At 33.9% G+C, this 11,318-nt stretch overlaps 1 protein-coding gene across 1 annotated transcript; it reads right to left on the bottom strand.

Moving 5' to 3' along the window:
* Nucleotides 1-4,477: 4,477 nt before the first annotated feature.
* Nucleotides 4,478-9,801, bottom strand: LOC146954947 (agamous-like MADS-box protein AGL18). The gene is made up of 8 exons (XM_085719259.1): nt 9,389-9,801; nt 8,576-8,669; nt 8,075-8,136; nt 7,760-7,859; nt 6,142-6,183; nt 5,556-5,597; nt 5,301-5,443; nt 4,478-4,742 (listed from the first exon to the last, which is right to left on the bottom strand). Exons 1-8 carry the CDS (start codon nt 9,568-9,570, stop codon nt 4,658-4,660), a joined length of 750 nt encoding a protein of 249 aa, XP_085575385.1. The 5' UTR covers nt 9,571-9,801; the 3' UTR covers nt 4,478-4,657.
* Between the last annotated feature and the right edge of the window lie 1,517 nt (nt 9,802-11,318).

Here is an 11,318-nt window from a genome sequence, read left to right as displayed (position 1 = left end):
GCAACTTAGCAATCTCTTCTGTGTCATAGAGGAGTACCCTGTCTATCATAGCTGCAAAACTTGGATAAACTTTTCAGTAGCACAGTACAATGAGAAGAAAACAAAGAGCATAATATTTTTTTTTAATATATATATACAAAAATATAAAAGACAGAAATCCTAAATAATAACGTAATTGCCAAATTGAAAGGACTCAACAGTCCCCGACAACGGCGCCAAAAACTTGATAGAGGTTTGGCAAGTGCACCAAATACTATCGAAGTAGTAAAAATATCGATCCCACGAGGACTGTTTTTAACTTCAATAATTCAATTTCGTTATATAATTAGGATGTGTAAAGTTTATTTTTAGTTTGCCACTAGGCAGAAGATTTGGTTTGATTTTATGAAATCAAATAAAAGAAATTAGATTTGATTAAGAAAATATGAGAGAAAGATGAGATCAGATCCGTCGAATCCTCTAAGTTCCCCTAATTGGTCTACTGCACCTATTTGTTATGAACCCTCTTCTAGTTTACGATGATTAACAAATTAGCCCTAATCAATCCCTTGAGTTAGGACCCTCTTCTTAAACTACAGCCCCTAATTCCTTAGGTGGTCTAATAATTCTTGAAGGTTTTACCGAACGTTAACCTATTATCACTAACAAACGATTATCTATTCCTAGACTAACCCTGTTTATTAGAACAATTCAATTAGGTCTAAGTCGAAAGCCATGGTCAGTGGTCATTCGTTCTCACAAAATCAAGTTATATGTGATCAAGATATAAAAAGCATTAAGAACAATTGAATTGAATAAACTAGAATTGAATTCATAAACAAAATAGAGTTTCACAGCAACATGTGTCAATTAGGGTTACAAAGATTCATCTCGGATCTAATCTCTAAGAGATTTAGCTACTCATAATTGAGTTTACAAATAGCATAATCAATGAAATAATTAAAACATACATGAATTGGTAAAAGGTTGAAGAAATCGCCCTTCAAGCCGTCTCCGATGTCTCAAAATCGCACTTTGCTCTCCGAAATCGTAACTCTTGTTCTTCAGATTGAGTGCAGTATTTATAGAAGTTTTGGGCCTGAAGTTGCAAAATCGCGCCGCGCCGTGTTAATAATCGCGCCGCGATTTCACTCATACAGGGATGTTGTAATTTTCTGCATCCAAAATCGCGCCACGCCTCATAAAAAATCGCGCCACGATTCTGCAATTTCCAGCACTTCCAGAATTTCTACTTTTCACACCCCCAGACTGTCTAAAATTGCTACAGACTCAATAAAAACATCAACACAACTGTTTCTTCGAAATCTTCTATTTTTCTTGCTTTTCTTGCTGCTTAATCTTTCTTGTGAACTCCAAAATGTGATGAAAATGACACTAAAAATAGCGAATAATTGACTGTCATCAGTGTTTATGTGGTTCCATCCATTGAAGTGCATGAACTCACCTTTCAGCTTGAAACAGTAAGGTCTGATGTGTCCCTTCTCTCTACAGTGATCACATACCCACAACTTTGCTTTCTTCTTAGTCTGATGTTTCTCAGAATGTTTGAACATTGACTCTGCTGTCTTCATACCAGTCTGTTCATTTATCTGTTTCAGTTGAAGATTCAACCTTGACAGTTCATCATTGAGTTCTGAGATATGAGCCAAATTATCAAACCTTTCATCCTGCAGTTGTGCAATCTCTCTTGCTTGCTCTTCAAGATTCTGGGTTAGTTCACTGTTTTTGGCCATTAGGTCACGATAGGATATAGCAAGCTCATCATAAGACATTTCTTCCTCACAAGGCTGACATAATTCTACCAGCTAAGGCAGAGACATGATTGGCAGATTCAGATTGTGGAAGGAACCAGTATAATTGATTCTCTCTCTCTCTCTCTCTCTCTCTCTCTCTCTCTCTCTCTCTCTTATCCACTACACTTAACCCTGAACATTGCTTCAAACTCTGAACTCTATCAGAGGCTAAACTTAGTTAAAAATAAGAAAAAGCTAACACAATTCAACCCCCCTTCTTGTGTTTTTCTCACATTCAAAATGAACAATGAGGTTTGGAGACTCTAGAGAGAATAGATGTAACTGATTCAATGAGTTGGGTGTTATAAGGAAGTGAGTATATACAGAAAAAACGGGGGGGGGGGGGGGGGGGGGGGGGGGCAAGTGCAAATTCTCTTCCAAAAACAACTATGTGAATCGATTCAGTAAATGTGTGAATCGATTCAGACAGCTAAAAGACAAAACTAAAGTTAATGAAGAAACAATGAAGATTGATACATATCATACAAGATTGAATCGATACAAAACCCCTAGGATGAAGGTTGATACAATTCAAACTATTTTGAATCGATTCAAAGCAAGTCAGAAAGATTTTATGATACGATTCATGCAATAATAAATCGATTCATATGTCATACGATTCAAAATAGCTTGAAACGATTCACCCCAAGTCAGAGACTTTGGGTGATTCGATTCAAACAGCAGTGACTCGATTCAAAAGATCAGAAAACCAGTTTTGACGGCAGAAATGAAGTTAATTGGGACACATGCAAGGCATAGCAAGAAGGAAACACATGGATGAAGACAAACCAAATATGCTAGGTGCTTTAACAAAAACTAATCTAAAGTAACAAAGTAAAAACAACGTAACATACATAAGGCCTATGCATCAAGACATCATCAAAACAAAACTTTGGACACAAGCAAGCTTCAATCTCCCCCTTTTTGATGATGTTAAACACAATGTTGATGATGTTGATTTTTACTCTCCCTGAAACTTGGCATACAAGAAACACATCATGGCAATACCTATTTACATATACCCTGATTCTCACATAACAGTTAACATAATCAATATCACTTGGTATAACCAAACACACATAAGGCAATCACTTAGTATAACCAAACACACATAATGCATAAAACAAAGTACTAACATCAAACAGTTTTCTCTACCTCTCATTTTTTTTTCTAGGATTACCCCCTATCTCTCTACCTCTCATTTTTTTCTATGCTTCTCTATTATATGTTCATATTAGTTGTAAACAAAATTAGTATCCTGAGCTGTTTTTGTGGCCATTTATATGTTATACATTTTTTTTTTAGGTAAGGATGTTCTGCATTGTTGAAAGCTGATTTTACTTTTATAAAATGTTGATATATAATTAATAACATAAAAAGAAGCTACTTAAGTGAGTGACCAATTTTAGTAAATATCATTGATATAATAAAATAAATCTTAAAAAAAAAAAGTAACATTTTTTTAGCCCAAAGAAGCTACTAAAGTGAGTGAGCAATTTTTAAATGCCTAAGGGTTTTCATCTTGCATAACACCTCAATTTGGGAATTTGAGCAGCTATGACTTTAAGTGTGAGGCTTATATTTGCACCAGTATCATTCAATTCACATAAATATTTATTGTTTCAAAATTATGACAATTGAAGTTCTTAAAGTGGTTGTTCTCTCTAGGGGTGTTCATGGGTTAGGTCAACCCAGAAAATCCAGTCAAACCCACCCAAAAAACCTAAAAAAATGGGTTGGGTTGGGTAATTGGGTGGGTATGGTTTCTAAAAATGGAAAACCCGTAAAAATAAATGGGTTTCGGGTAAAACCAGACCCAAACCCAAAAAACCTACTTACCCAATAGTGTTAATATTTTTTATATTTATTTTCATAGGGTAGAAGAAAATTATATTTTCAAAACATACACATTGTACTCTATATATTGAAAATCAATTACAAATTAATATGTTGCACTTTTAGGTTATTTTGATACTAATGCAATTTTATGTCATGCAACTTTAGTTTGTTGCAAGTTTTTATGATGGAGTTTATTATTTGATATTCTATTATGCATAAAATTATAGTAAAATAAGTTAAACATTTTTTTTAAGAAAATTAAAAAGTAGAGTACTATTTTAAAACAAAATTATGAAGACTTGTCATTTAGTCATTTAATATTTAAAAAATAGAAAAATAAGTTGGGTAACTCATTACTCAATCCAACCCAACCCAAAATTTAATGGGTTTGCCCAAACCCACCCAACAGTATAACGGGTGGTTATTTTACTTCACCCAAACCGGAGTATCCTGTTTGGTTTGGTTTTAGGTTTGGCCAAACCCAACCCAAACCCACCCACGAACACCCCTTCTCTCCTAGTTGATTTTCTAGAAGAAAACAAGTAGAACGGGACTGCAAGCAGGTTCTCATAGTATGTATCTTTTGAGCTATGTGTTCCTCCATGTTCATGAAATATAAATCTTATCGGAAATGATATTGGGACTTGGCGCATAAATCAAAATGTCTTATATCATATCTATCTATACTATACTATATAGTACTATATTAAAGGGAATTAAGTCCCCCTGCTTTATTATATAATGGATGGATTAAATGAATTTATAGTTGGATAGATCGAATTAATTTATTAAATGGTCACTCCTACTTCTAACCATCTAGGCATGCTCATAATACCTAAAAGATATTTTAAACAAAATGACCAACATTTTTCAATATGTTGAATCTAAGGCCACAGTAAACGCAAATCAATTTTAAACCTATAAATAACTAGTTTTATAAGCTAAACTGCTACTGTCAATAATGACACTGAATACAGAAAGAAAATTTTCCAATTTCTAAAGACAAGTTTTTCAGTGCAAAAATGTCACTGTGAAGCAACTTGACTCCCCGAGTTGTTGCTAGGTTCTATCTTGCATTCTTTCCTCTTGTGATCATAATCTGATGACAACCTACAACAATAACAAAATTAACAGCCTTAACTAAATAAATTTCTTCTAATTAACAATAAGAGTAAATATTTTCAATAATTTTGTGCAAAACATTTTTTTTTTTTTTTTAGCAATTGGACAAATATCTTAGTGCCCTTTAAGGTTTCAAATTAACAAAATTTTAAAATAATTATTATAATTGAAAACTTTCAATCACATTAATCCCAATCAAACAATCTTAATGACTAAACTGATGGAATCAACAAGAGTACTGGCCAAGGATTTTAAATTCCGGTGACTATATTTGTCAAAAAAAAAGAAGTCTGGTGACTATTTTAGAATATTAATAATTTTGAAGATTAAATTGACTATGGCTATATCTTCAAGTATATAATTGGCCATGGACTCAACCACAAAATTTAAATGTTCCAATTAAAATCATTTTCATTTTTATACAACTTTAAGTGCACTTTTGGAAATTGTACAGAAATGGGCAAAAGATATCAACATTGAAGTTAAAACGTGAAAGCATAGGTTTCAATAAAAACATGAGTGAAAAGGGTATTATGGTATACATACCCTAACTGCAAGGAAGTATCTGAAATCTTGTTACCCTCTAAAGCATAATTGAAAGGAGGTTTTGAACCGTTGACTGAAATTGTCCTATCCAATGAATGAAATTCAATGAATTCTGTCTTTCTTTTATTTACTATCTCCTCAAGCTGTTTAAATTATATAAGATTAAATATTTAATTGATATAACACTGTAAAATATTGAAGATTAATTCGACACATATATATAGCATATACTTTTGATTAATGTTAAATTCTTACTTGTTTGCGAAGAGCTTCATTCTCCATCATAGCCTTTTGCTCCTGCATATCATAAAATTTTGAAAAGTTAATTAAAATATCAACAACAAATTTTTTTTTAAAGGTGCATATAATTTTGTATCAGTAAACTGTCATCTAGTATTATTTTCTACATTATATGAAGAAAGCATAAGTACTGAAGAGGAATGCAATTTAATCTCTTAAAATTATTCAAATTACTTTTGGCCTTGGTAGAACAAAATTGCCAAAACATATTCCTATGAGTGGACAATGTGTACGGTTTTAAAGCTTTTTTTCTACGAGCAGGTTTTTTTTTAATCAAGTAGTCTACTGGTCATAATTCACCTTTTAAGATTAATAAGTGGAGTGTTTGAGGTTCGAACTTCGGCCCCTTCATATAACAATGCATTGTTCTAGCCATCGGAACTATGTTCAGGGAGACTCTGAATCAGGTTTTATAACACATATTTAACATAGGATAACTTTAATTCCAAAAACTTTCTATGGGCTTTATTTATATTTATTCTCTTATACTTGTGATATCTTGCGGAATGAAAAAGAGATTAAAACTACAGATGTCATGTACCTGTAACCTGGATCTCTTAAGTTGTTCAGCAAGCACTTGTTCCTGCAACATTATATAGCCAGTGTGAGTGCATAAGGTTAATGCCAGCAGATTCATGCATTATAAATGAATGAACTAGAGAAGTAATTGAATTTGACAATTGACACAGATGTCTTAAATTAGGTATAAAAAGATGAACTTATTTAGAATATACTTTAATTGAATGCATATCAATTCTCATGTTTGAATGTTTCTGACTTTGACCAACAATTAGGTACATTACTATGGTCATTTGCATTAGGATTAAACTCTTGATATGAAGCTATTCAAGTTAATAAACTCTTCATCATGACAGTTTTGCTTTTATTATCATAAATATAAAGTTATTACTCAATATCAAAACACTTGAATATGTTCTATGCCACACTCTAAGTAGATTGAAAGGAAAAGTAGTACAAAAAACTACGGGGACATAAAACCAAACCCAATAAAAAAGGAAAAAAAACCAGCCCAAATGGGTGACACAAAGTACAAACCAAATCACAATCCGAAGTAAAAAGTTCACACACCGGGTACACAATCCAACGAACCTGAGTATGGGCTCGAAACCATATTGTAAAAGAAAAAGCATGCAAACGATTAGGAACATAGAATTCTGATCTCGAGGAAGGTGAAAGATTCGAAAGCCAACACAGATACCGAACCCCAAACCTACAGCTCATTGCGCAGCAACGAAATAAGGCTCCACATGCCATTTATAGCCCTGTAGCCAGTCACACGGAATGACTCATAGGAAACAACTCCTAACATGCGTAGAACCCTAGATCGAGGGATGATTTCAACAGTACACCCTCAAGTCACAACAGCCCAAACGAAACAGGTCCTTGCGTGTTTTTTGAGACCAGAGTTATTCCAAAAAACTCGAGTGTCGCAGACACAAATCTAAAACTTTGAAACCTGCAGTTCTCAACAGGTATAGACAGAACCAGGAAACCAAAGGACAAAAAAACAATCCACCAAGTAGGACGCTGGCGGAAGCACATTGAAGGGAACTGAATAGACCAAACGACGGTATCATTCACAGACACTCTCCTGCACCATCGGATCTTGAGTAAATCGATCCTTGAGGGGTTTTAAAACCAAAGAACTTGGAGCACCTCCGACTGCTCCAACTCAAAACCAAACGCAGATGGTGCTCAAACACATACCAACACGTTAAGAAACCGACGCTCAAGACCACCAGAAAGGACAGCCACAAGGCAGAGCCACCGGCAGTTCTGGCGTTTAGACACCCCAGCGGGTTAAAGGGTGGTGCAGAGGACAAAGGAAGACCGCTAAAAGAGGCTTTATCCCTGTTTAAGCCAGCGAGCTGAAAGAGTATTGAAAATGAGGTTCATGTTCATTCCTTGCTGCTAACAATTTACTCTTCCCCAACGAATTAACCACTAACACATTTCTATTCCAACTAATAGGTTTGACATGTACTGAAAAATAGGCCCATCATTTTATTTATAATTAGTTATAAAAGGTTTCATTTTAGAATTTGTTTTAGTCCTACATACCATTGGATCTGCCCTGCATCTAAATCTTAATCATATTACACAACCAATTGCATCACTTTGGTATTAGTTATTTGTACCTTCTTATTTTTGACAGCTGATATCCCTTCACGGAGTTGATGTTCTAGGTACTGCAGTTCTTTAAGGCCCAATCCATCAAGCTCCTTACCGCTCATTCTTCTGCACAATTTCAAAAATATTACCACAAAACAACAACTGAACTAAAATTTATAGAGTGCCATTAGTTCCTTAATACATTAATACTAGTTTTTGTCAAGGCAAAATTGCATATTTGTTTTCTTAATTTTATTTCTTCCTGCTGCTTACAAAATACATGCAAATGTTGGTATATTGTAGAGCCTTATTTAATGACATAAAGTGTCGGTGGAACATACAAGTAAGCTGAACGAAGTTTTGTTATTTCTTCCTGCAGAATGGTCGTATCAAGCTCCACAACCTACTCAAAAATATGCAAGAATAAATGAATAACATTTCAAAGAGTATACAGAAACAAAATTCTTAGAAGGATGCACAACTAATTAAGAAAGGCGATGCTTTAAAATATTAGAGAGACAATGTCAAATACAATATGGTCCGTCAGTTTTGTGATCAATGTGATAGGAACATAGAGATGGAGAGAAGATAAGATGTTAAATGAGTTTAGGAAAATTTGAGGTGTTAAAATATCATTGTTGTCATTAATACTCGCAAAAGCACACGCCCATCTCATAAACAACTTTGAGAAATCGTGGTTGGGAGAAATCGTCCCCATAAAACCGTTTTTTGAGGAGAGGATTGTCCCTCACTTATAAACACATTGTCAGGTCATCTACTATCCGATATAAGACTCTTTAACAACAACTAATGACCAAAAACTGCATTGGTAAAATACGTACCTGTGGTAGAGGCTGATCACTGGGTTGTTCCAGCTCTGCTCCATTATTCAAACCAAGGCCTCGGTTACCGTACCTTGAAATGGTGTGCTCCATGCTTCATGAATAAAATTGTTTTTGTAAAAAATATAAAAATGAATAAAATTATTTAAAAAATAAACGAAGAAAATTAGCATGGAATTTGTTGTACTTCGAACGTAATCTTTTGTTCTGTTCCTTTCACAATCATCTCTTTGCCATTATGAAAAAAATTAACTTACCTCTCCAAGCCCCTAATCCAGAAAAAAAAAGCTTAAACCTAGAATTAGGCTTGTTCATTTTACATGTCATTTATTAATACGCAATAAATAATTTGCAACATAAACAAATGGACAAAAATTTAAATTTAATGGCTAATGGGATAGCTAACAACAATCTCTTAATCCAATTCTCAGAAAAAGGACCCAGAAAATAGTCTTATAAATGTTTGGTTATTAATCTCACTATTCAAAATCAGGTTTCTATTTTCCCCAAGAGATACAATTCACATGAATTCTCACACCTTCAAATAAACCTCACAATTTAGCGGTCTATTTTGGTTCTATCTAGTTCGTAAAATTAGTCTCTGCAATTGTTCGCTGAGATACTATGTTCATAAAAAATAAAATAAAAAACCCCTCAAAAGGGTTCTTTTGATAAAAAACATCACACTTTCAAATCCCTTTTTATTAGAGAGCTATCAGCAAACCAAAAATTTCATTGCAGAAACAATATATATCATCTATAACAAAATTCTCAACAGAAAAAATATCAATGAAACTTTAAAAGGGTCATCACCTTGTGCTTGAAAACTCATAAAGCTTGCCAGTGCCAGAATATATGATAACAGCAACCTCTGCATCACAAAGAACAGACAACTCTTTTGCTTTCTTGAGCAAACCATTGCGTCTCTTGGAAAATGTAACTTGCCTGTTATTCAAATTTTCAATCTTCTTAATCTCAATCTTTCCTCTCCCCATTCTCTTCTTCTTTTTCTCTTTCCACACCAAACACTAAGAGACTAAACCCACCAACATAGAACAAAGAGAAAAAGGGTCGACATTAAAAAGAAAGACAAAGAGAGAGGTTTTTTTTTTTTTTTTTGTCCTGTCACACATAAAACACAAGCATTTCGTTTGTTGAAAGAATTAGGACTTTGGCAAAAAGACAAAGAATACCAAAGAAGGAAAGTTTGACCAAAATTAGGAGTCTATAGGGAAAGGTTACAGATGGATTACTATGTGTAGCAATGTTCCTAATATGGTATTCTATTTACTTGGGGAGTAGGTAATAGCCACTTTAGGAACCTTTCTATATTGTATAGTATAGTAATAGCAATATTGGGTGGTACTAATATTTTGGATTTCTAACCAACCACACTGCTCTTTTTTTAAAGTAAATTTCTGAAATTTTCACCAGAGGTAAACCTTTCGAAAAATTGAAAAATATATATTAATTTCAAAATTCCAAAGTTATTCAAGGAAATTTTGGTTTTAAATAACAGTTAAATATTTTTAAATGTTGGTTTTATTTATTTTTAACAAGCCAAAGGTACACCAGGACAAGGACCCAAATGTCAAACTTCTAATTAATTAGGGGGAGCCTCTATCAAATTCATAGAGATAGAGATCAGTTGAAAAATTAAATTATCTCAGTCATTTGTCTACACATTTTCTTTGCAATTAGTGTGGTGAACCATTTATTAAATTCTCCTTGCCAAGAACACATGAATGGTGTAACTCAAATTCTTAAATACATCAAATGTACTTTAGGAAAAAGTCTCATTTATGAGGATAAAGGATATACTCAGATAGTTGTTTATTAAGATGTTGATTGGGTAGGTTCATCCATTGATAGGCAATCCACTTGTGGGTAATGTGTACTTGTTGGAGGAAACCTGATATCCTGGAAGAGTAAGAAGCAAAATGTAGTTGCAAGATCAAGCACTGAGGGAGAATATAAGCCCATGGCACTAGAAACATGTGAGCTCATTTGGTTGAAGCAGTTACTCAAGGAGCTTCAATACGAAGAAGCACGGCCAAGACACTTATACATGATAATCAAGTTGCGTTGCATATTGCTCAAATCCAGTCTTTCATCCAAGGAGCAAATATATTGAGATAGGTTGTCACTTTGTCAGAGAGAAGATTAAATTAGGCGACATCATCACAAGCTTTATCCATTCAAATTATCTGTTGGCAGATGTTTTTACAAAATCTCTACGAGATCCTAAAAAAATTATATATATGGCAAGCTTGGCGCATTTGATTTATATGTTCCAGCTTGACGGGGAGTGTTAATATTTAAATAAATAGTATATAATTATATGTACGTTGTAAATATATTCTAGCTTACCCTATCAGTTACATAGCCTAGAATATTATGTAGAATATTCCTTTTGTAATTGAGTTTATAATATCCTATATAATAAACCATCCGTCATGCTAATTAGTCACATGGTTTCATCACATGTCTCTCTTTTCTCTCTCATTCAACAATTATAAGACAAAATCTTCATTCCCCCCTTGTTTCGCAAAATCCTTCTCGCCATCTTACCCCCCCCCCCCCCCCCCCCGCCAACACATTGAACAGATTTTCAGCATCCGCTTTGAACTTTAACCCAACAGTCGTACCTATCTCACACACATCTTTTGTCGTCATCTCAGGTTGAGCATGGAGCACCACCCAATTTTTCCAGTCCTAATTAACTAATGAAGAAGAAGAATTT

Source organism: Medicago sativa, chromosome 1 (assembly GCF_051527215.1).
Source record: "Medicago sativa cultivar Bolivia chromosome 1, Bolivia_mono, whole genome shotgun sequence".
Taxonomy (NCBI): Eukaryota; Viridiplantae; Streptophyta; class Magnoliopsida; order Fabales; family Fabaceae; genus Medicago; species Medicago sativa.
Note: the sequence above shows the minus strand (reverse complement) of the source record. Positions and strands in the feature narration are given on the sequence as shown.

What these genes read in the sequence shown, in the direction of transcription:
- LOC146954947 (XM_085719259.1), bottom strand. Translation starts at nt 9,570, where the DNA reads ATGGGGAGAGGAAAGATTGAGATTAAGAAGATTGAAAATTTGAATAAC. An exon ending in CAGCTGTCAAAAATAAGAAG is followed by an intron (nt 6,184 to 7,759) that starts GTACAAATAACT and finishes ATAATGTTGCAG; the next exon opens with GAACAAGTGCTTGCTGAACA. An exon ending in TTAAGAGATCCAGGTTACAG is followed by an intron (nt 5,598 to 6,141) that starts GTACATGACATC and finishes TATGATATGCAG; the next exon opens with GAGCAAAAGGCTATGATGGA.